This window comes from the organism of the source record quoted next, unplaced genomic scaffold (genome assembly GCF_019419815.1).
Source record: "Pyrus x bretschneideri cultivar Hongxiangsu unplaced genomic scaffold, Pyrus_bretschneideri_v1 Contig53, whole genome shotgun sequence".
Classification (NCBI taxonomy): Eukaryota; Viridiplantae; Streptophyta; class Magnoliopsida; order Rosales; family Rosaceae; genus Pyrus; species Pyrus x bretschneideri.
Window position 1 is genome coordinate 2,796,921 of NW_025999791.1, and position 26,871 is coordinate 2,823,791.

General features: G+C 34.9%; 1 protein-coding gene and 1 long non-coding RNA gene across 2 annotated transcripts; both read right to left on the reverse strand.

The window, feature by feature from the left end:
* Positions 1–6,035: 6,035 nt before the first annotated feature.
* On the reverse strand, positions 6,036–8,080 carry LOC125470857. Its single transcript, XR_007253229.1, has 2 exons — positions 6,469–8,080; positions 6,036–6,359 (listed from the first exon to the last, which is right to left on the reverse strand). It is a non-coding gene; the product is annotated as an uncharacterized LOC125470857 (long non-coding RNA).
* Positions 8,081–11,314: 3,234 nt separating this feature from the next.
* Positions 11,315–12,589, reverse strand: LOC125470823 (E3 ubiquitin-protein ligase PUB23-like). Its single transcript, XM_048570489.1, has one exon. The coding sequence runs from the start codon at positions 12,587–12,589 to the stop codon at positions 11,369–11,371; it is 1,221 nt and encodes a 406-aa protein (XP_048426446.1). The 3' UTR covers positions 11,315–11,368.
* Between the last annotated feature and the right edge of the window lie 14,282 nt (positions 12,590–26,871).

Sequence of the window (26,871 nt, forward strand, 5' to 3'; positions counted from 1 at the left end):
TGGCACTTTGACATCTTTTAAACTTTTGCTTTCTAACCGATATGTCAAATTTTAAAATAATAGTTCATATGTATTTTCTTTGCATTGGGAATGAAAAGAAACAAAAGGATAACGCTTTAAACAAATAAAAAAAATTAATAAAAAGCATTTAATAATTAATTAAAAAAATCTGAAGGTGCTGTCAAATTTGGCAACAAGTGAGAGAGATGTCAATCCATGTCATGCCACATCAGATTTGACTTCTCCATTGGAAAACATTAATGCTGTCTTTTGTTACCATTATTGCTGATTTGGACAATTTGACATCTCCTTTGGAGATGCTTTTATGACATTATGAAAAGTAAGTAATTATCTTGAGCATTTTTTATGAGTATTATGAACATGTTTCTTATATTAATGCACTGCTTTGGAGATAATAACAGCGTAAGCATTTGTCAAATTATTAATTTGTTAGAGAAAATAAAAATGGTAGTACATGCTTCAAGAAAAAGACTAACTTAGCTACTTTTGAAGACAATAACACCATATGTCATTTCTCATGCAGAGGAATAAGAGGGAATAATAAAATTTAGGATAGGAATTAGCGGGAAAAAAATAGAGGGAAAGTTTTTATTTTATTTTATTTATTTTTCAGTTTTTTAATCATTTCTAAGAGTGGAATGAATTAACTACCCTCACATGTTGTGCACATGGTCTCACTTAACAGAAATATTGATGGAATATATGAAAAACTAATGGCAGGGGACAAATCAACTGAAAAAATTAGTTGGAGTCCTTAATTTCCAATAGAAAAGTTCCCCGGGGGGAGGGGGGAATCGAAAGTCGAGTGAAAGTTCAGGGGGTAGATCGACAATTTACTCTTCTTTTGTGTCTCGTGGAAAGGTAAGGAAATCATCTTAAATAACTATATAGATATAATTTTTCAGCAATGGAAATAAGTTATCGAGCATATATGTTACTATATGTGGGCCTAGAAAATTAAAAAAAAATACTTTAAGAAGGTGATGTATGATCATATAAATTAAAAGCTTAACCACTAATTAGTTAGTAATTTATTACAAAACTATGCATCCATGTGTAGTCCTGAGTCCTTGATGCAAATCCTTTGGCAAAAAAATAAGAAATTAAAAGTTTAACCGCTAATTAGTTAGTAATTAAAAGTTTAAAAGTTTAAACTAGATTACTTGTTTTTAGTTTGACCAATCGGCTTTATGTTGGCATTCATCAACGGAACGTGGTTTTAATGTCATCGCTAAGCATGATGTCAGTGGCTACTGTGTACGCAAATGCATCGTCGACAATCATGTCATTCCTATTCCAAACCTCATCCAATACTATGTAGTGGACCAAAATCTCACGATTCTCGAGAGGTCAGTTTGTCACGTCTAAAACATCACCGTAATCTAGAATAACCTCAAGCGTTGGAACGGATGAGTGAGCGATGGTCAAATTTAAACTAGGGTTACTAGTTGGTGTCATTTTTCTTTTTTCGAGGTTGTGAATCCTTTGAACCAAGGGGTCTGCCACACTTAAGTGTCAGAGTAGATGATTGGCGATATCTCCATAAATGTAGTAACATATTCCGGATGATCCACATGTGCAAAGTTAGACTCGCGATGGGAATGATACTTGGCAATAGCCTCGGGGTTAGCTCGGCATACGCATGACTAATGATCTTTTGATCCACAGCTGTAGCACATGTCCTTTTCAGTGGAAATCGGTTGAGCAGTAGCTTTGCCCTTGTTCTTGAAGTTCGGGGCCTTAAATGCAAATGGTGGACACTATTGGGTCATATTTCCTCCCTTAGGGCTGGCGCTTTGTTGACCTTGGGCCAGTGGTTGGGCTTGCCGCCTATTGCCACGGCTACGATGATTCTTTCATCGTTTGTGGCTATTAGAATTGGGCACATGTGCTTCAAGCTCGACGTTCGAGCCAGGTGGTTGAGCTTGATGATTCTTTATCAAAAGATGGTTCTGCTTTTCAGCGAGAAGTAGTACAGAGATTAAATCCAAAAACTTGGTGAATTTTTATGCCCTATATTGTTGTTGCAGGATAATATTGGTGGCATGGAAGGTCGAATAAGTCTTCTCCATGAGATCTGATTTAGTAAGTTCCACTTTATAGAACTTCAGTAGTGATCGAATTCTACAAAATTAAAAGTTGTATTCATTCACGAGCTTAAAGTCTTAGAAGCGAAGATGTTGTCTGTCGTGTCTTGCTTCAGGCAAGTATATATCTTTCTGGTGATCGAAACGGTCAGCCAGAGCCAGCCAAAGGGTGCGTGGGTCATCCTCAGTGAGGTACTCGGTCTACAGAGCATCATGGATATGTCTTTGAATGAAGATTATTGCAGTAGCTTTTTGAGCTTCGTCGACAGGTTTGTTGTTAGTGGGTGCCTCAATGGTGGCTCTAATACCCTTTGCAGTGAGATAGAGCTTCATGTTTTGAACCCACTTCAGGTAGTTTCTTCTTGATACTTCCAGAGCGGTGAAATTGAGCTTGTTTAAGTTCGACATGTCCCTAAAACAGAGGGTAAAAAAAAAACGTGATTAGTCATATGGTGATCCATAGACATATATCGTAGAACATTCAGGTTTTACAGACATGTATCAGTTTAATTTACGGATGAAAACTACAGGCTTCATGTGATAGGTTTTGAATGAAACTTCAGGTTTCAAAGGTACTAAATGTGAAACTACAAGTTCAATTTAGTTTTTATGAACAATTAGTTCATAAATGAGAGGTTCCTACAAAAAACACAGAATGCAATATATGGACTTAAGTGTACTGAATTTGAGTTTCTTCAGGAACTCAAGTGTGAGGGCTTCGTTATTACGAATGTATGTCAACAATTCAAAGTATAAAAATAAATTATTGAATCAACAATGTCCAAAAGTGATCTTTATGTCAATAATTTTGGATTTAATTATCAAATTAATGGATTGTAGGTCAATTTTAATTAATTCAATAGATCGGGATCGAATAGAGTCGATTGTGGAAGCAAAATAATATGGGAGAAAGGCCCTTTAGGTTCGGCTGCAGGCGTGTTGGGCTCGTTGAGGGCTGCAGGCCTCGAGCTGAGAGGGTTCAGGGAGCTTAGCAGCCAAGGCTACTGACTTTAGGTCGAAACTGGGACACAGGGCAGGCCCAGCAAAAAGTTGACCTTTTCAGTTGGTCCGGGGAAACCCCGAAAAGCTGGGTTTCATGTTTTAGGTTTGGGGCAAATTAAGCCCAGCAACATAAAGTTGTTGGTGAGTGGGCCGAGACTAGGACGAAGCCCAATGAGCATACGGGCTACTGCAGACGAGCCGGATTATAGGCAACAAGGAAGCCCAGCAGCTTAGGGTTACTAGAGTTGGGCCAGGGACTCGGGACAACGGGCTAAGAAAAGGGGTTCTTCTTGGGTGGGCTAAGGGACTTCAGGCCCTATAAAGCTAAGTAGGTCGGAGGCCTAGGGTCCGGGTCAACGCAGCAAGGCCCAAAGGGTTGCTGCCGTGAGGTCTAAGTTGTCTAAAATGACATAGTGCCATGTTATGCTCCACACGGTTGGGCTTCAGGCCAACAGTAGTGTCTTGGTGAAGCCACGTTAGTGATGCGGCAGCGTTGCCGCACGTTTCCCAATTTTTTTTTTTTTTTTTTGAAATCCCTAAAGTTTGAAAAACCCTAAATCGCTTCTAATTTATTAATATGCTTTGACTCACAATTGCACATAGCAAATTAATTGCGTAATGCATGAAACATATATATATATATATATATATATATATTGACAATCATATGAAACATATACAATGTATATATTGTAAGGAAAATATAAACATAGAAGGGTTCATGCATCATGAAGAATGTTTTCATGCTTCGTGGACGTTTCAAATATCTTCATTTATTTCAAGCGTACCTAATTAGCAGAAAACAAAGAATAGCCTTTGAATTGTGTGAAAGATAGCCTCCTCCTACGATCTGTCAAGCCCTCAGCTTCTGGTAAGAGCATGCTGATAACGTAATGTAGGCCTATTTAATTGAGCTACCCAAAGGTTTAGAGAGATGGAGACCGGCGGTAGTGAGAAAGAGAAGAGAGAGATTTAATTGTGAGATGTATGTTGTATCACGCCCAGTGTACCTTTATTTATAGTAGTAGGATAGGCAAAAACCTTACCTTTTGGGATTACAACTCTTAATAGGTAATCAACTCCTAATATGAATATAAAATATATTCCTAGATCTACTAGGATTTACTCAATCACATTCTTATTCTGAATATGACCGCAACAGTTTGGTTATTTTGCAATAATTCTCCTTAAAAATCTTTGTTTTCATTTATTTCTTCGTTTCTTTTGTTGTTTTTAACTTCTGGTCCACCATTCCCCATCTATTTTCTTAATTTCTCCTCTCAACTCCTAGTTGGATTAAGTGATGAGTAGTGATTGTGGTTCGTAATATCTTCTTCTATCTTTATCTTACTCTATAGCTTACTCTATGATTGTAATTTTACTTTATCTTACTCTTTCTATTGTTCACTCCACTTGAATAGTTTGATTCATGTGGTGACAAGTTCGATATACCAATTTATTATAGTTAGTTTACTGTGTGCAAATCCTCATCTCTTTGTGTAAATATATCGCTTTATAAAAAATAAACAAAAATATGATAAATCCATGGTGCATATTAGAAATTAAAAAAATAGAGCTTCACATTTCTAAAATGACACCTTATATATGAAGTAGCAGATTCACCACTACTTGTGTCCACTGCATAATATTTCTTATGATCTGAATTGATCATTTTAAAGTGATGTCATCACTGCAACAATTCACTTAAATCGGAAAGTATTTAGTTATCTAACTATACTTGGATTTTTATTTTTATTTAATTATTTTATATATATGTTTATTTTTTTAATGGAACAGCTGGTGATAAGCCACGGTTATCCACCCATTCCCAGGGCTGGGAAGACTTCCAGAGACATATCAGCCTTTCCCTGGTCACAATCAAGCAAACTCACCAACTTGGAGTTTCGAACCTGGGACTTTCCTGTTTTTTGTATTTTGGGAGCTGAAATCCATGTTCTTACCACTGGACCACTTGGATTTTGACTTTGGCCAAATAGTTAGACAAATCACAATGTTGTAGATGATGCTTTACCACAATGGGGAAAAACAATCATATCTATGTATTCTAGTACGGGTTCGATCTCCACCGATCTTCACCCAAACGACTAACAATTTAACCCACTACCAATATCATTTGTCAAAACAAAAACAAAAACGTAGGTATCAAACAATTCCCGGTTGAACTCAATTTTCTTTAACTTTAATCCCACTTATTGAGGTAATTGATTTTCTATGATCCATAAATGGGAAATTTGAAAATGTCCTTTTCTAGAGGCTTGAAAAAGACCTTTTCCCTTTTATTACCGAACTCTTATAATTTTTTCCTTTTTTACGTGTCAAAAAACTTAACTAATCCTAATTGCATTGAAATTTTTTGTTTAGTTTCTATTGCTCCTGACCCCCTCAAGAGCAACTCAACCTCATCTCGACGCCCATGAATAATATAGCAGCAAGTAAATATAATACTCAAGACAAGAGAAATGATTTGACAAGCACTCGAGGTGTCGTCGAAGGATCTCGAGAAATGAAGAATAGGCTAATGGTTTGCATGCGATTAAAACTATAAGAAAAATAGTCTTCTACTTTCTTCCCAAAAAACGAAATGAAGAATAGGCTAATTTTTTTTTTTTTTTTTTTCCAAATTTGAAAAGAACAATTCTTTTTCAACCTCGAACAAATAGCACTTTTTCTAAATTCCTAGGCATAATCAAATATTTTAAACATAAATTTTAAATTTGGTAAATATTGAATTTGATAGGATACATAAAACAAACAAAAACACTCTAACGGGCCATCAATTTTATGCTCCAAACAATTAACTATGACAATTTAACCTTAAGTTGACTGTATTAACTACATTGGAGAAGTAGCAGGGATGAACAATTATAAAACCAAAAATGAAGTTTTACAGGGAGAAGAGAAATGTGAGAAAAAAATGAATGAAGGTTTTGTATTGAATTCAATGACTGATTTTACTATATGTTTACAATAGCTATATATAGCTGACCAGACGACTAGCTCATAAGCTTTGAGTAACAAACTCTAACTAACTCTTTCAACTAACTATTACATAATCCAATCCCTTACAACTGTTTTGATGAGCTGGCAGTGATGAGTTAGTAGTAATATATTCAACATCCCCCCTCAATCTCATATAACAGGATTGAAAACATAACCTTCACAAAAAATCTTGGGCTGAGCATTTCGTCAAACACTTGGACTGCATAAAGTTCTAAACTTTCTTCCACACTGGAAAACAGATTAGGGATCAAAGTCGCAAAAAATATAATTCAGAAAGCTGATCAGAGAACACCACCAAGAGGAAAGAACTATATCGAAGGCACCGAAGAAAACGCACCATAAATTGATGACCGAGTGTTATTCCTAACACCGCACCATGTCCGGAGGAAAACCCATTTCCAAAGCAAAACCCAAATTGTAGACCACCATCACGAGCGCCTCCAAGGTGAGGGTATTCCACTGGATCCAAGAATTTGCTTGAAAACCCATTTTTTTCCCTAGAATCAGGAGGTGAAGAACTCGATGAAAATCTTTTTTAAAAAAAAAAAATCGAATTCAAGAACCGAAAATTCCCACTTCTGTTTGACGATTGCAGAAGCACAGAAGAAATTAACAGAACCCACTAGCCAATTGCATTCAGATTACACCACAATTTCAAAGACCCATATATCACCAACAATCTTTACGCAAAATACAGAAGGGAAATTTACCCAGTAATTACTGAACAATTACAGAAGCATTGAAGAACTTAACGGAAGAGAAATAAAACTAGAAGACAATGAAATCTAATGAAAAACGGAACCACCAGAATCCATGGCGTGAGCTTAGTGGCTCTGATACCATATGAACTACATTGGAGAAGTAGCAGAGATGAACAATTATAAAACCAAGAAATGAAGTTTTACAGGGAGAAGAGAAATGTGAGAAAAGAAAAAGAATGAAGGTTTTGTATTAAACTCAATAAACTAATTTTACTATTTGTTTACAATAACTATTTATAGCCGATTAAAAGACTAGTTCATAAACTTTGAGTAATAAATTCTAACTAACTTTTTAACTAACTATTACATAATCTAATCCTTTACAACTGTGTTGATGAGCTGGCAGTGATGAGTTGGGATTGATATATTCAACAGAATGCACGCGATCATGAAGCATTGTAGAAATCACATGAAATACATATAACACCCGTAAAATTGTTAAACACGCATGCACCAAACAAATCTGATCATGTCTTTCTCAGCAACGTGTGCTTTACAACTCAGCAAAAACTACAAAAGAATTACAATTTTGTTTTGTATAATGCTTGAGCTTTTCGTAAAAAGGGAAAATGTCTAAGTTCATGCATATGGTACAATCCAATCTACTCTGCATGTGGTCATCTTCAACATGTCTATCGTCAAGCCAGTATGGTAGCGGATGAATTAGCCACGCTTGGTCATGTGAAGCCAAAATGTTTTTTTTTTTTTTTTCGGATTTTCTCATTTTCTTTTTGTTGTGGCTTGTAAAATTAAGTTTGATATGAGGCACTTAGGGATCTCAAGGGTATTTTGAAAGAAAAAGTTGAGATTACAATATAAAATTAATTGATAATATGGGTACGTAGTAGTTTAACTTTTTATAAGCACATGTAAGGTTCTTCCTCCTATCAGTGTGAGATTCATTCTCAATACGTCATCTCATGTGTGGAAATTTTTTTAGCCTAATACGTGGACAACACAAATAAGGGAGGTAACGTGGAGTGTGTGTGGCCATTTGGCATCATATGTGGGACAACCTGCTCTAATAGAAAGTTGCGGTTCTACCGAAAAATCAACTGCAAATATGAAGAGTAGTCCAACCTCTTATAAGAACATGTAAGGTCCCTCCTCTCATCAATGTTGGATTCATTCTCAACACATTATCATTGTAAGTTTTTGGTCTATCTTTTGTTTAAAAAAATCCAATCTAATTCAATTAATGCAGTTAGTTTCATACTTTGTGTTATGGATCGTTTCATAACTCTTTTAATCTGATATGAATTAAAATTATAGAAATTATAATCTTTGATACGTCCGGTACATTGTATAATCAAAACACTTTTTTGGGGCAGTCTAATATTATCATATTATTCCCACTTAGTATTACGGTCTAGGGGTATTTTTCTTTATTTGTAAGTGAGAGGTCTTAGGTTTGATTAATTATCGCCAAAGACAAATTTAAACTACATTATTTTTAGTCTATCATGAGACTAGGCCCACTCCCTCCTTCTTAGTGTAGATAATATCGTTTATTAGAAAAAAAATCTACCCTCATATTATCTAGGGTCATTAGGTTTGATTAGAAGACTTTAATTTAATAGCCAACAAATCAATTGGATTACCACATATTCGATTGATCCTACCAAGCAATGACCATAACAACTGGATACATACATACATATATATATACATACATACATATATATATATATATATATATATGCTTGTTGCAGAAAAGAAACATGGAAAGTGAAAAAGGTTTAAGAAATACAATACCAAAAGTAGAAAGAAATTAAGACAAACAAAGGAAAATAACGAAGAAAAACTATGATAAAAAGGAAGTTTCTGTGTGCACTGATACATGCCATAACCTACCGGCAATGTTTTAAAAACTCTCACCTAGCGCCGCCTAGCGCCTTAACGTGATAAAAAAGAAGTTTTTGTGTGCACCAAACCATGCCATGACCTATAGGCACTATTCTAAAAACTCTCACCTAGCGCCGCCTAGGCCTCGTTTAGGTGTTAGGGGGTTGACCACTGCTCTGATTAATTCTTAGACTTTTGAAAATTAAGAAATGACATTTAGACATGCTTAGGTGCCCGCCTAGACTGCCTAGGCGTCTTCCTAACCTGCCCAGACACACCTAGGTCACGATTCTCACTTAGGCAGAAAAGAGATAATTTTCATTTTGCATTTATTCCTCATGTTTTCATCACGTTCTAATACTTTATAATCTATATGTCATTCTATTTTGCAGTTTTGTCATCCCAATAGAATTATGTATTTTTTTAAGTATAAATAGACTTTTATTTATACGATATATAATATACTTAAATCTGCTTAGGCCCCAACCTAATTGCCTAGGTACTACGCCCCAACCTGTCGCTGACTAGCACCTAGCATTTTTTAGAACCTTGCCTGCAGGTCTCAGCTGCATTTTCCTTTCTAATGGGAGGAAGGTAAAGTTTCCCTTTTTTTTTTTTTTTTTTTAATGTGTTCTCTTTTATATATACTTAGGCGGCCAATGAATTTTTTTTTATTTTTTATCCACACATTTCTTTTTACTTCCCACACATTCTATGTTGATTTATGTTCTTTGATTTTCTTTTTATTTGATTCAATGATCGGAAATTAGGAGAGGTGTGAGAGGTAAAAAAGGGTGCGTAGATACCACCACCCACTCATTGGGTTTGTACATCTACTAGATAGAGGGAAATTAGTACAATAAACATATTTTTGTTGAAAACCTAGTCCATTTGAATTAGGGTTTTTTAGGTTTTGTTTTATATAAATATAACTTGTAGTTTAATATCAGAATAAAGTTAGCCACAATATAGTCTCTCACAGTAGCCGTCTGGGGAATTTGTTGTGTTCTCTTTCTTCAATTAATAAAGTTTTATTCATAATTTTATATTCGGTTTGAACCACGTTATTGCTAGTTTGTTATGAGGCTAAGCTCACCCCCTCCCCTATAATATCGTTGTTCAGAAAAGGAAAAAAAAACTACTTTGACATCAATGCATAAATGATCAACATTTATTATGTCGTCATTATATATCATTATTGTCGTTATGTCATCGCTAAATCGTTGATATGTGATTAATATGTCGTTATTACTGAAAATGATCATTTCTACAAACTCAATGTCAAAATATGTTTATTGTAGCTATTTTCCTTAAAGAAAACGCATCTGATTAATGTCTTAGCAATATCTATTCCACACTATGTATACTTAATTACATGCAAAACGTACTATGCTAGTTAAGATATAAAATATTAATGTTTGACTTGTGACATGATGTTCTACAATTTGATTTCAGGTAACGTGTCACGTATTTAAAAGGTGGATTTAACTTATATATTGGATTTTTTTTTCGTATGTACAAACTTAACTATATTGGTTTAACTTATACGTTTACAAGTATTCACGTTATAAATTATATATCACATATACATATAATATTTTTCTTTCTATAATTGGAAGTCAAGCACAAGATGGGTTGTACTTTGTTTGCTAATTAAGAAGGAAGTTTGTACCGGTGGTGTTTGTACATGTGGTATAATTTATGTTTGTTTGTGTTATGGCAAAAAAAAAAAAAATGTTTACCTTGTTTGTGCAAATTACCTCCCGACTGAATAATTGATCACTCGAAAAAATATTCTCATAAAACTCTATCGTTTTCTTTAAAAAAAAAAAAAAAACAACAAAGAATATAACTATAGCTATAGTTATAGCTTATCGGGGAAAAAAAAGGGAAACAACAAAATAGAAATGATCCCATTGTTAATTCATTACATGGATATATGTATATATTATTTTATTTTTATAAATGATAAGATATTTTACATTAAATTATTGAGATTAAATTCAAACGTGAGCGCAAAGCGATGAGCACGCTACTCTAGCTAATTTAACTATGTCTACCGAAGACATGATATCACTAAAAGAATAAATAAAGAATTAAATTATGAGTATATAGTATTTGGTCCACAAAGATGGGCAATTAATTAATTGTGTAGTGCACTTGCAATTCGATATGACTGCTTTCTCTGTCCGGCTGGCTTTTTTGAGCAAGTCTAGGACTTCCTTATTTTACTTAATCCTTGCATTTTCAGTTGGTTCCGGTGCTGGACCATCTCTCAATCAATTTGAAATGAACAAGGGACCCAGAACTGCTAAAAGTATGGAAGCTTAATATAATTTTTGGATTTCTCTTCCCAAAACGACTTAAATAAAAAGTTTCTAAAACAAGAGTTTGATCTAGAAATAGTAATCTCCTAAAAGTTCCAAATGTATTGAGCAATTAATGGTATTCTGATTTCCCAAAAAGGCAGAACCAGAAAAGAAATTCATAGGAATGCGATCAAACATTTGTGGAACTGTAACCCATGCCCATTAATCGGTATATCTGTGTTGTAAAACCGACCAAAAATCAATTATGTACACAAAAAATGGAAAATTACTAAAAATATAGAAAGTCACAATTCTTTCTTTTTCAAGATGGATAAGAAGAAACCAAATTGCTTGGTATACAAGTAGAATTCTTCCATGTCCTTGCATGCAATTTTAAGATCTCTCTAGCCTTCTCCTTGGTCTTGCTCCCACTATCCACTTGAAGAACTAAGCATAGCTTCACCACAATGCCCAATTGCATCATCTCCTGCAAAACATTCGACGTCGCGGAAAACTTGCAAATGAGGAACAAAATCTTCACTGCCCTCTCGCTTGCCACCTTCGAGACCCTCATTATCTTCTTAGACACCACGGCTAGTCCTGCGCCGTGGGTCAGCAGTTCTGCGCGGCCTTCCGCGCAGCCGCATAGCATGTCAAGAACCAAGAGTGTCATTTCCAAGGTTCTCCTATCGGAAGAAGTATCTAGAAGAAGCTCAATCAAGACCATAACCGCCCCGGATTCAACGGCTTTGATTCTGTTTCGTCCCCATGGACAGAGCTGGATCAACAGTTGCAATGTGGCTTTTGAGGCCTGTTGTGAGATTTGATCATTTAAGACCCGAACAACTTGGACGAAGAATCCAGGTTTTACGTTTGTCATCCTCATCGAATCAGCAACCTCGAACATTGATCTCAACAACATCACAGCGTACGTCCGAGACTCGTCGCTCCCACGTTGCATGAGTTTGATTAAGGCCTCGACAAACTCACCCTCTTTGCCTATTAGGGTTTTGAGAACATCTTCACTAAGATTTAGGTTGTAGAGGATGCTCAAAGCTTCTTCATTTTCGACATTTTCTCTGTCGTTCTTGATGTTGTTGATTATCGTTGAAGCAAGGAACTCGCCTGCACCAGCGGCTTCGATGCTTCTCTTGTTGGCTTTGCTTTGGGATGAAATGGATCGAAGCTCACTGAGGCATTTTGCCAGACCGTTTGGGGACTTTTTGGCGTCTCGGAGGAGCTTATCGATCTGAGATTTGTTAATGGGCGGCTTCGGAGTTGGGATCCTTTCGATGCCGTGAGAAGCGTTCATTGTGCACCAAGCTTGGAGCAACCGGCGAAGAGTGTGGTTGGGAGTTATGTCGGAATCCTCCGAAACCACTTGTTTGGTAACGGGACAAGTCTTGTTCTTGCTCGAGAACAACCATTTCTCTATGCTCTCTCGATCGTATGTGATCCCGGTCGAGATTGTGACGGGATCCTTCATGATTTCTAGAGAAATGGGGCACAGAAAAAATGAGGGAACATCAATTTCTTGGTCCATTTGATCGAGAAATCCAAAACCGAAACAAGAAACCTGACGAAGATTGAGAACTGACAAAGGATACTTTTGGTTGATCAACGAAGTGTTTGATTAAAGGTGAGAGTTGAAGATTGATATGAAGGTTTTTTTTTTTATGTAGTTGTGAATTGGTTTGAACTTTGAAAACGTTGTGAGGAGGATATATGACAAAGGAGTTGAGTTTGTTTATATATATACAGGTGGGGAGGAAAATGAGATTTTCAAATTGAGAAAGTCAAAACACGGTACATAAGAGAGAGAGAGAGAGAGAGAGAGAGAGAGGGAAGAAGAAGGTGAAGACTTTTCCAAGTTATTGAATAGCTCAAGGTTGACGAACGTTTCCAGATCATTAAAGTGGCACGAGGTGAAATAAACATACAAACACATACAAAGTTTTTGGGCAAAATTGCATTGTAAACCCTATTTGACTTTAGAATAATAATTTTCCCCATTTAATTTAATTTCTTTTCTTTATAGCTCGTGCGTATTTAAATTCTGCATACCGACAAAAGCTAATGGGTGCGGAGGCGTATGGCGTTGGCGCACATTCTTGGTTGCTGCAGCCAATCACTCCATTGGGTTGACTTTTTCCATTATTTGGGTTGTTGTCACCTGCCACATCTTTTTTTGTTTTTTGTTTTTGTTTTTTTTTTTTTAATTTTTAATTTCATGTTTTGACTAACAAAATAGTCTTTTTTGTTTTAAAATTTTGGCACATGGAAGATGTTTGGGCTGGCCGCTTGATAAGTGTGTGAAGTGCGTGACTTGTCAAAGTTAATCTATCGTTATTTCATGATGAAAGTAAATAAAGGAGGGTTCATTCATGCATTCACAATGATTTGCCTACATCCCTAGAAATGATAAAAGCTACAAGTTAAGTAGTTAACTAATAATGGCTAGATTTTGTTTTAAATTTGGATAATGTTAGGGAGATTAAAAATTTAAATTAAATTATGTAAATTAAGGTTGTTGATAAATGAATTATTAATTAAATGTCAATTAATATGCTTATTTCCTATTAGTAACACATTATTCTTTAATTTTTTTTAACACATTCTTTAAATTTTGTATCTTAACTAGAACAACATGAAAAAAAATATTCGTGTCAATCAAACTTTATTACAAAAGAATAGGAAAGAAATCCATTTCAGTTTAGTTTAGTTAAATTCCTTTATGTTATTGGCCGATTATATTGCGTAGTATGACGGTAATATAACATCACATCTCAATTTTGTGTTATATAGATTTTACTTAAAACATAATTTCGTTGTCCACGTTTATAATTTGGATAGATTAAAAAACCTCATTGCCTTGGGGCATGGTATTACTGCGACAGATTAATTTATCATCCATGAAAAATATAATTCAATAGTTGTAACAAGAATATAATTGTTCATTCTAACAAAAGAACTCTAGAATTGCGATAGCAACAGTATATCACTATTAGTAACGCAATTAAAAACATAATAGATATGATCTATCATCGTCAAATCCGATAACATCTAAAACTCATCAAAAAAGAGTAAAGTTCTCTCAAATATTATTGATAATATGATAAACTGTGGAATACAACTGCATAAACTAGTTTAAATACAAAACATACTGAAAACTATAGATCTGGATATAGTTAGGTTGACTAGAATAGTGTGCTCCACCCTATGCGCCCAAATTCGAATTCTTCACTTCTAATTTAGAGTAAAATATCAGTACGTTCCCATCAAGCCGACAATGTCGCACATCGAATTGCATTGTAGGTTCGAGTCTCTCGATTTGGGAGGTATTGGGGCGGTCATGGCTGATGGAGTGTCAACTTGATGACCTTGGCAATGATGAGTGCTATTTGTATGCATGTAGGGCTTTTTTCCTTGCTCGGAATTTTTTCCTTGTGATTGATCTGATTTAATTTTTTTTTTTTTTTTAACCGGTGTTTCACATATCACATCATAGAAATGTTCACATAGCTAATTGCTTTAATAGTGTACAGTGTTTGGTGCTGGGCGTAGATAAATTCACTGGATTATTTTGAGTATAATATATCCTTGATCCGGAAAAAATGTATAACATGCCCTTGCTCCGAAGAAAAGTGTAGTATGTGCTTATTATTATTTGATACTGGTATCTTCTCAATAACAAAAAAATATTTCACATGTGTGAGATTTCTAGTCTTAATAATAATACTCTAATTATAAAATCACCATATTTATGAAATTGTAGCAGCAATTGGTTGTGAATGACTCTCAATCTTTTTGACCTTGGTTCTGTACGAGCAAGTCAGAAAGATTGAGAAATCGAACCATATGATTGGTGTCATTTGACAAACAATAGTGTTAATTATAAAATTGAATATTGTGTATAAGATAATAGCCATCGTATGATGCAATGATTTTATATTCAATTGCGTGATATGATCAATGACTACAATGTATTTTTAGTAGAACGGTATTGTTAGTGACTCAATTATATATTATCCACCTAATATTGAGACTTAGTAACTCAATAATTATCCGTCATCTTCCATTAAAACTTAGTACTAACTCCATAATTATCCGCCTAATATGTACATTATTCTTTGGGGCTTTTAGATCCAGGTCCAAAAACGTAGAGTGTTTTTAGGAGTGAGTCCAGTTATCTAATTATATGTTTTTATTTGTTTTATACTCATTTTATATTTTCTAAAAATATTAAAAATCAATTAAAATCTTCTAATATTATGCATTTTCCAACTCCAAAAAAATATATTTAATATCTTATAAAAAAAAACTAATATACTAACATAAATTTATCTGTAAAACATTCTACCCTAACTCAAGTAACAAATATATGAATGTATATAATACCTATACATGAGATATGAAACCTAACTAAAAAGTAGAAAAAACATAACATACCTACAAGCAAGACACATTAATCTGTGACAAGTTGATTATAAAAAAAAGAATGTGTCATATAGGTAGATAAATATAATTAACATGTGATATAGGTTGATTATAAAAATTAAAAATAAAATCTATAAATGGGGTTTAAAGCAGGAGGAAGAACGAGAAATAACAAAAAGATAAATATAAAAAAATAAGTAAAGAGATAATTGGGAAGAAATTTGATTTTTATAATAAATCTTATTATTGAACAGATAACTATTGATAATTAAATAATTAATGTAACAAATTGGATTTATTTTAATAAACTGGACTATTCCTACTATTGGCTCAAAAAATTGGACTTATATTAAGTTTTCCCTTATTCTTTCTCGTTATTCAAAAACCTTTTGTAATAATAACAAGTTTTTATTTGTCAGCATTTCTAATTAGCTATCCATCTATTGAGGATAGTGCTGCCCTAATAATCTGAGAGCTTAATAGCTTATGATGTGCCCGAGCTAACTAAACTAATTAAAGAACTATATTATAATATCTACTGTTACAAGACACAAATGAACATCCTTATGCATGCCCCAGTAATAGCTCAATCACTTTCCAATACCTCTTCACACGACACTCTCATACAACTCCAACCTAAAAAACCACCATTACAAAAGTCCAAATTGAATTTGAACCCATGCAATCTATAATTGGTTGGTCATGATATTTCTAGCCACAAGTACATTGGATGCAAGCAATGACTTTTCCCAAAAGGTGTCAGCTATGAATTCTTGTTTCTCACTATATGTATATAGCATCGAGGGACAATCAATTTTAGATATACATTTCGACACTTATTTTGGAGCGCTTATACCATAATTTTATTCAACGATTCTAATCGTTTATATTTCAATTCATCATTTATATAAAAATTTAGATAAATCCAAAACTATTAAAATATTCATTTGTAGTAAAAAAAAACGAATAAAGTTATACAAAGTAACATCAATAAAATTACTATCATTTATTCCAAGGGTCATATGGTTCGGACTAGAGTGATTTTTGTATACATGATCTTTGAGGTAAGATCTAAAAAATAGACGATTGAATTGATGAAATACATTACGAAATGAGCCATACAAATGTATGGCAAAAAAAATAAGTGCCCTTGTTCCTAACCTATGGATGAGGATCCTCTTTGTATACTCTTAGTGGGGATCCTAGGGATTCTCACATCCTAACCGTTCATCGTACATCATGCGGTTAATTTTTGTTAGGTATTATTTATGTTTATTTTAAATAAAAAATTCAAAATGATTTCTGAAATCATGATGTATGATGAACGGTTAGAATATGAGGATTCTTATAATTCCCAAAATTTAGATCTAGAATCCAAATCCCTAACCTATATATCATATATATATATATATATGTATGTGTGTGTATATATTTACTTATTTAGTAGCAATAGACTATTTATAGCTGTGTGGTTGGGTTACGTAGAGGCAAACGTGTGCACACAGCGTCAGGGCCGCCAGCCATCCCTCAACTCTCTCTCAACCTTCGGGATTATCCATTCAACCAAAATGCTTTGAGGCTGAGGACAAGAGATGTGTTGCTTCAAACTTCCATATTCTTGTGGGCACAGCTGTGGGCGCACATCGAACCCTTAATCACTTACAAGAGCCGTGTTAAATTTATGCTTGCATGCATGCCCCAGTTGACGAATTTCTCTAAGTCTAACACCGTCATTTGACCAAATGAAAAGAACCGTCATAGATGATGTCAATCAACTACCATACAACTGACATGCTTTATATTTAGAAAAATTTAATCAAAAATTTTTGGTACTATTCATTTTAACAAAAAATTATATTTCTACATTAAAAAGTTAATCTTGGTACTATTCATTTTACTCTTTATTTTATTTTTATCGTTAAAACTCAAAATTTTCAAATTATTTTCATTAGTTTTTCTTTATATTTATTAGAATTTTATATCTTCACTTAGTACTATATATATTTTAGTAATATTTTTCTTTATTTTAAAATAAGGTCCTAAGTTTTAATAATCTCGTAATGATAAGGTCGAAATCAATTAATTCTCTCACATTTTAGTAAAGGATAATACCAGGGAGTACCCAACATACTGACCATCCTATCAATTAACGACACGTGTCCTTTTAAACTCACACACCTAACTAAAACTAGTTGCCGAACGGTCAGTATTTTAATCTCCAAACATTCTTCTTCTCCCTCACCAACCTTCACCGGTCTGTCCTCTCCATAATCGTCGTTGCTGGCCGGAAGCCCACCCCTTCCACCACCTTCCTCCATGCATCTCCTTCTCTTTCTCTCATGATAATCTACAGTTCTGAATAAACAATTTCAAACTTCCAATCTTGTGATCTTTCACCAGCTCTAATCTCGAGGATTTTCAAAACCCAGTTTTACCAAGTGGGGGTGGATTCGGAAAAGATATAGAATGGGGATGGATCGCCGAAAAAGAGACGGAGTGGGGGTGGGTCATCGGAGAAGAGGGGATTGAGGATGAGTGGCAAGAGAAGAGACGGAGAGAGTTGGGGTCGCCCGAGAAGAGGCGGAGTGCGGTAGGGTTGTTGAAGAAGAGACGGAGTGTGGTAGCAAGGTTGGGAAACGGGGGAGAAGAAGGGTGTTTGGCCGGTGAAATAGTCAATGTTGGGCTATCAATATAGTGATGTTGAAACTCAAAGCTTGCACGTTGTTCTTTTTACAAAATCCTTCATTGTAGAAAATTATATTTTAATCCTTAAATGAGATGAAGTTTAGAAAAATGTCTTATACAAGATTAAAAATTGATTTTAGTCCTTAAACTCTATTTAATGTCAGCATATGTATTCAATGTCACTTTTTCATGTATTTATAATTTTATGAAAATATTATAAATTTTAATTCTCATTATGGTAAGCATTTTTATAAGAAAATATTTTCATAGAGATTTTTCGGTATACTTATGTTTTTGCATATTTTCTTATCTGCCACTAATTCATTACAATATATATTTAGGTACGAACATTTCGGTACAATTTGTTAGTATGATATGTTTAGGTACGAATATTTCGGTACATTAGTTTAGTATAATATATTTAGGTATCGACATTTCAGTACACTAGTTTACCATTATATAGTTAGGTACGAAATTTTCGGTACACTTATGTTTTCACATATTTAATTATGTGTCACTAATTCACTACAATACATTTAAGTACGGGAATTTCGGTACACTAATTTAGTAAAATATATTATGATACTGACGTTTAGGTACACAAATTAGAGAAAGTTAAATAAAATTAATGAATTAAAATGTGTATAATAATAAATTTAAAATTTAATTTAATAACATTAAATAAGTTATCTATTAATAATAAAAACAAAAATATAATATGAATTAGAATTAAGTACACATTAAGGGACTAAAATTAATATTCAATCTTATACCAGGTTTTTAAATAATTTTCTTGAAGGATTAAAGTTCAAAAACCCATTTTCATTGATCATCATGGGAAAATAGTATTGGAATTTGGCTTAATTTATTGTCTTCAAGAGTTTTATTGATGAGAGATAGTCTAATTTAGGGCTGAGAAAAACATTGGACGATCGAGATCAAATCTCAACTGATCTAACGGTCATTAATTTTCTAATGGGTGGATTCGTATCACTATTTTTACACACGTTTTTTTGTGGATTCGCTCCATAATATATTTTAATGGTCCGCACAGCCTATCTTTTAAAACATCATTATCAATTATCCTTACAAAATGTGTCACATCTCGGCTCAGGTCGGATCACTTCCCGGGCCCGCTCCACCACCGTAGCACAATATTGTCCACTTTCCGCTTACCATTCCCTCACTGGTTTTGTTTTTGGGAACTCACGAGCAACTTCCAATGGGTCACCCATCATGGGATTGCTCTAGCCCCTTTCTCGCTTAACTTCGGAGTTCTTACGGAACTCCAAAGCCAGTGAGCTCCCAAAAGGCCTCAGTGCTAGGTAGAGATGAGAATATACATATAAGGATCACTCCCTTGGGCGATGTGGGATGTCACAATCCACCCCCCTTAGGGGCCCGACGTCCTCGTCGGCACACACGCGACCAGGGTTAGGCTCTGATACCAAATTGTCACATCTCGGCCCGGGGTGGAACCACTTCCTGGGCCCGCTCCACTACCGTAGCACGATATTGTCCGCTTTGGGCTTACCATTCCCTCACAGGTTTTGTTTTTGGGAACTCACGAGCAACTTCCCAGTGGGTCATCCATCATAGGATTGCTCTAGCCCCCTTCTCGCTTAACTTCGGAGTTCCTACGGAACCCGAAGCCAGTGAGCTCCCAAAAGGCCTCGTGCTAGGTAAGAATGAGAATATACATATAAAGCTCACTCCCCTAAGCGATGTGGGATGTCACAAAAAGTTAGACAAATCTAAACCATGAAAACATTCATTTGTAGTAAAGAAAGTGGACAACTACTTTTCACTTGAAACTTTAATTCATCTTTCTCGCACCTCATATATCTCCTACCAAAGCTTTATCAAACACCATAGTAATTAAAACTTTTTGAACAAGCAGAGTGTTGCAGCAATTAAAAAAATTAAACTAACTAAAATCAATCCAATTTAGTTCCAAATTTTATGCTCACAAGTGTACGAGTATAGAAAGCAAGCATTAATATCATCCCACAAAAATTATCTAAATCTTACCAACTAGTTTGAATCCAATTGCAAGGTTATTTTAATTTACAAAGATTCATGAAGGAAGATGGGTTTGGGATTTGAAACTAATTGTAAAATCAAATAACAGAAACAAGAAAATATGATTAATAAAACAAACAGTAGCAGCAAAGAAAGCAAATTATAATCCAATTGAGTAAAACATTAGAGCATCCGACTCACCATAATGAATCATATTTTTTTCCAATATGCAACTACCCATGGCTTATGTAATAGTTTAAAATATTGAAGCTCATTAAGATCATTTATAGTAAAAACTAAGAGCTGGCATCTACTCCTAAGTAATTCATGGTATCTCCTGCAAGAAGCTTAAGCTGCATCAAATTACGAAGTTATAATCAAGATGGTAATTGGTCACCTAAATTAAAACGAGATACATACGCACAGCAGAAAAATACTCAATGAGAGCAAAAACTTGAAAAATAATTCACTCAAGGTCTTAAGAATTCAAGGTCATAGTTATGTCTTAGCCCTAACAATGAAAGTTAGTTACGAATCATCATAAAAAAACATATCTATATCATTCATGCAAAATAAGAGATTAAGATTCAAGAAAACCCTAAAGTCTCTCCTCTACCGCACCTCTTCCCTTGGTTCTCGACATCCTCCAATTGCCGCAGCCAATCGCTTTTAACTTCTTATATAGCAGCCAAATACTCCTAATTTGTAGGATAGGAAGCCCTACACGCCAAAGCCCATAATCCGAAATTCTCTGCTGAAAATAGAATCACTTAAAACTAGTAAGGCCTGAAATATTTGAACCCAACCCCTATGTTTCCTGCAAGTGGCCCCTCTAAGAAGAGTGTTGCCTTTGCAGTACGGTATGGTTTGAACTCCATCTAACAAATTTATCATTTGACAAAAAAAAAAAAAACTGCAATGTTTCCTTTTTCCATTCTCGGCCGAATTCGCAGCTACAATGTCACCAAATTGATCACCGTCCCCTTTGAAAGCTGACCAAAACGCACAACAACTAAAACTCCCCAATTTGCAAGGCCGAATACAACCCACAAACTGGAACATGATTTAGAAAGTGGATGTTACATCTCTCTAGTTTTGGTTCAGTTGAAATCCCACTTTCAGGTCGCTGACCGCTTGGAATTTAGAAAGAAACGCCACCCCTTCTTCCTTCTATTTTGGAGCATACAAGAGTGAACATCACATGTTCTGTAGGTATTGATTTGGATGGTCACGTGGAAGCAAAACAATATGGCCCATCCAAATAAGGATATGAATATTAACAGCTATTTACCACGGAGAACATACTAAAAAGTTATGAAAACAAAATGAATTTAGATAATGGGCACATATTAATTCAAAAGATTAAAGCTCCAGCAACTCATATTTTGACTAGAAATTACACAGCTATATTATGAGCGTTTCCTTCTCATTATCTAGTCATAAGGGCACAAATCCAAGTAATTCGTTTTATTTACATTCAACATATCATCAGAAAATTCTAACTTTCAGATTAACTTTAAACTTAACAGATTAAGTTAATCTGTTAAGAGATGACGTGGCTACCAGCAAATTCTCATCTCTTAACAGATTAAGTTAATAAATTACACAGCCACGTCATCCGTTACATTTTTCATCTATTAATCTGTTAAGAGATGACGTGGCTGCCACATCTGTACCATGTGGCTGCCACGTGGCAAAAAAAAAGTTAAAATTTAATTAAAAAAAAAAAAACTGAAAATCGCAGAACCCACCCCACCTTCCCCACAACCTCTCCCCACCCTTCTTCTCCCTCCTGAGCCCGAGCCTCCCTACCACCTTCCCTTCTCTACTCTCATCACCTAATCCCTCGTTATCGTGTCCGCATCCCAACGCGATTTTGTTAATCGAGCCCGAGAGTTGGCTGTAGGTGGAAGATCCGGCTGGGTTGAAAATTGGGTTAGATTGTTGGTAGCAATCGGAGCAGGGGCCGCATTGAAGCCAGTTGCCGTCGCTGCCAGTGTCGAGCACCATGTAGAACGACTTCGCTGGAGCCCCGATGCTGATCCTGGAGAAGTACTCGCTGCTGCCCTAACTAACACTGGAGACCACAGAGGTGGAGAGGTCCTGGGGTTGGATTTTGGCATGCATGGGCTCGAGATCCCCTCTTTTTATCCCCTGAAGTGCCAGTTGGAGCTTGGTGTGTATTAAGGATACAAGTTAGCAATACAGTTAGTAAGTTGGTTAGAGTAGTTAGGCTATCCCTTATAAAAACAGTTGTGTAACCTTCATTCTATCAATCAATACAAATGCATATTTCTCTATCTAAATCTATCTCTCTGTAAAACTCTCTGTGTTGATCTTTCTTCTCTTCAGCTTTCTTCTTGATTTTCTTTCAATTTCCAAACATTACAATGTAGCTAATATGGTATCAGAGCCACTAGGCTCACGCCATTGATTCTGGTGGTTCCATTTCTATTAGTTTTCATCTGTATATAGCTTAATTTCTTTCCAAATTTTCATTAGATTTTTGGTGCTTCTGTGATTGTTCTTGGGTTCTTTCTCCGTTTCTTGCTTCGAATGCCAGAAATACTTTCGTTCCGGGTTTTCTTGAATCTGATTCTTAGCATGGGCTGAATCCTCAGAGAACAAGATGTTGAGGGTGTTCCGAAATCTGAAAATTTGTCACCAGATACGAATCGGACAGAGTCTTGGTGTGCTTGTTGTCCAACGAAACCCGGAATAGTCTCAGCAAGTGCTGCTCTTACATCCTCAAAATCAAAATTCTTTTCCCCTGCGGTTTCTCCTACACTGGAAGCTGGTGTATTCGCAGGAGTTGGTGGTACTGGCTCGCTGGATTCGGTGTTTTCCTCATAATCTTCTGCTGCTTCGCTGGGATCTGGGCTTTCAGAATTTGGTGCTGCTTCCCCAGAATCTTGTGCTTCTTGCGAAGAACTTAGTGCTGTTTGTTCATTGGAATCGGAAACTTGCCCAGACATTGTTGCCCCTTGTTTACCGGAATTTGACATTTTCCTAGAAAATTTTCTTTCCCAAAACTCTATCGACTGAAAGGGTTGATTACGCAATGCAAGAAGCATTAATCTCACAGAGACTTCTCTCCGTCTTTCACCACCATCTTCGCGTATTTCTTCATATTTTCGGGTTCCAGAACGATAGAGATTTCTGGTTTTCTCTCTCAATTCTTGATCTTTCTTCTCTCTCTCTCTCTCTCTCTCTCTCTCTCTCTTAATTTCTTGAAAGATTTGATGGGTGAATGGGGATGCAGAGCTCACGGACCTCTCGCCATCCATGGTTCATATATAAAATTTCAATTTTGATATGTGCTCTATTCTCTGGTATGGAAGAATGTTTAGACCTATGTGCAGCCCAAGTGTTTGACGAAATGCCAAGCTCAGAATTTTCGAGAAGTTCTTTCTCTGCTTTATTGATAGTCTGCAAGGTTATTGGGTTTGATCTTTCTGCAACTCTTGATATATTTGGAAAAATGCGTGTGAATTCTTGCATTCTGGTATGTACAATTTTGTGGTTGTTCCGATTATGGTTTGTGTCAAAATTCAGAAATGTAATGTCTAAGAAGATTGTTCAGCAGCTAACTGAGGAGTGGTGCAGTATTTTCCTTATTACAGCCTATAATGTCGAGTCTAACCAACTCAATTGTTAGCATGAATCTACAGTAAGTCCGGTTATACGATGAAGTTTGATGAAGTTGTAAACGGTAAATCCCACGAAGGGTAATTCCGTGATGTAAGTAGGTAAATCCCACGAAGGGTAATCCTACATAGATGTTGATTTTCTGTTGTTGAAATTGTGAAGGCCGATGCCACTGTTAAGAGTAGTTGTATTTTGGTAAAATCCACAAAGGGCGATCCCGTGGTGCTATAGTTAAGGCCGATGCCACACTATAGTTTGTTATTTTTCTGTTTAAAGGCCGAAACCAATGTTAAATGAAGTTGTTGACGGTAAATCCCACGAAGGGTAATCCCGCAAGAAGTTGTTATAATCGGCCTGAGGGTGTGTTACAATTTTATAAGAAGCTGTTCATCCACGAGTTTGTTGGCACTGTCATAAACAAGAGGTTTTGGTGGTTGGGTTTGGAAAGCGTGTACTAAGAATTGATACTACTAAAGTTGTGAAGGGTGAACCCCCTTCTGCTGATGAGCCTCTCAAATGTCCTGTTGAAAAGCTGATTGATGGAGTCAAGTTTGTCGGTAAACATGATGGAGAAGTGACTTTTCGATAAGGAATTTGGTGTGTCAAAAGAGTTGCTCATGAGACTTTGGTGTGGGATTGCAAGATTGCAGATGGTTCAACATTGTGTTCAGTGATTGTAGATGTTCTTCCAATCTCAAACTAGGTTTCCCCAGTTGAGATTGAGGGGGAGTATTAAGTATACAAGTTAGCAATACAGTTAGTAAGTTGGTTAGAGTAGTTAGGCTCTCCCTTATAAAAACAGTTGTGTAACCTTCATTCTATCAATCAATACAAATGCATATTTCTCTCTCTAAATCTATCTCTCTGTAAAACTCTCTGTGTTGATCTTTCTTCTTGATTTTCTTTCAATTTCCAAACATTACAATGTAGCTAATAGTGTGGAGGGGAGTTCACTCGAAATTCAAGAACATTAAGAACCTACTAAGGAGGGCATTTGGGAGCGTAGAGCCTCATAATGTGACGCCATGTCTCGTAAAACACCGTGCGAGTTGCTTCGTCCATGGCATAATGATTCGGCGTCGTTTTTCCACCCTCCAAGATCTCAAACACTAGACCTCAAAAACCACACCCTCATCTCAAATTCCACATTTTACAGAGAGAGAGAGAGAGAGAGAGAGGTTGAGCTGGGACCCACGCTGAGGGGTGCTCGGGTGGAGGGGATGGATGAAGTGGTGAAGGGGATGGACGTATGAGAAGGAAGAGATGGGTAAGGGGTAGGGGTGGGATATGGGGTTGCGGGGAATGATTTCTAGGTTTGGGTTTTTCTGGTTTTTTTTTTTTTTTTTTTAATTTATAATTTTTTTATAATTTATAATTTTTTATAATAGGGTTAATATTATAATATTTTTAATGTATAAAAAATCATTTTTTTACCACATGACTGCCACATCAGCACAAATGTGGCAGCCACGTCATCTCTTAACGGACCAATGGATGGAAAATATAACGGATGTATTATATTGAAATAAAATAGTATGTGATGTATGAAAGTGAAATGTTTTAAAGATGTTGTATGGGGTTGTAATAGACCTCAAACCTGAGGGGGTATTATGTAATTTACCCAAACAATAATGTTATTCTTACCATATTTTTGTGCCACAATTGTATACCACCTTAGGTGGCATTTGATGTGGACAGCCACATCATCTAAATTAATTAGCATTTAATTTCAAAATGTTAATTAATAATTAATAAAAAAGATTGTTAATTAAATGATGATTGTGGTATACAAGAGTCTCATTCTTCCACCTAAGATTATTTAAGTGTTTTAATTAATAAAAAGATTGAAATTAAATAATGTAGCTTGTCTAACTCATCTGCTACCTAAGATGGTAAAAAAATGTGGTAAGAATATCATTACTCTTTTAAAAATGGACTTCTAGTTGAACATATGTACTAGCAGTATAGCAGTAATTTTTGTTTTTTATTGGGTGCATTAGTGATTAGTGTATTTGGAAAGTCATTGGCCTCCTATAATTTAAAATAGGGATATTTTGATATAGGCACCTCAATTTTGAATTTTCTAGATCAAACATTCATGCATTTGAGTGATTTGATTAAACTTTTTTTTGTTATAATTTTAGTGCTATTTGCACATTTAGTACGTTAAGAAAAAAAAAATAGGATTGAGAATAATATAAATGTACCAATACACAATGTGTACAAAATTAAATGTACCAAAATAAAAATAATGTACCAATATTAACAATAAGTATCAAATCAAATGTACCAAAATTGCAAATAAACGTACCAATTAATGATATTTGTAAATTCAAACGTACCCTGCAGATAATATATACATAATGTATTGTACCTAATAATAATTCGTCAACAACTATACTTGAAAAAGCAGGAAAAAAAATAATATAATTTCACAAAAAAATTGAAAACATTACACGAAGCTTTTATGTTGATCACCAACTATTTGAAAAAAGAAAAAAAACCATTTGAAAAAAGAAAGAATATTAAATGTTTGCATAACAAAAAAAAAAAAAAAAAACTATGATCGAAAAAACATATTTGGAAGAAGATAAAATATAGTTTAATTACTAATATCTCCACTAAATAAGGAAAAGAGCATCATGCCGATAAAATGATAAATTCAAAAAAGTATTTTAATTTTTAAAAATAGAGGTGATTATTGGTTAAAGCACTTTAATCAAATTTTAAAAAGACACAGATGTTTTATCTAAATGATATAGAAAAACTGTAGGAAATTCTAATTTTCCATTTAAAATAAATGTGTGGTATATTTTTAATATTGCAAGTTTTGATTGAATTAAATCAAAGATTCCTAATTTTTATGGACGTTTTGAAATAATTACACAACAGAGAAAGAGAGTTTATCGTGGGCAAGTAAATTTTTATGTTTAATTCTTTATAAAATGGACATAAGTTAATTCCAAGATTCTCATAATAAGTACAATTATATACTTGCAAAAAAAAGAAAAAAAAAAAAAACTACTCAGACAA

What these genes read in the sequence shown, in the direction of transcription:
- LOC125470823 (XM_048570489.1), bottom strand. Translation starts at nt 12,589, where the DNA reads ATGGACCAAGAAATTGATGTTCCCTCATTTTTTCTGTGCCCCATTTCT.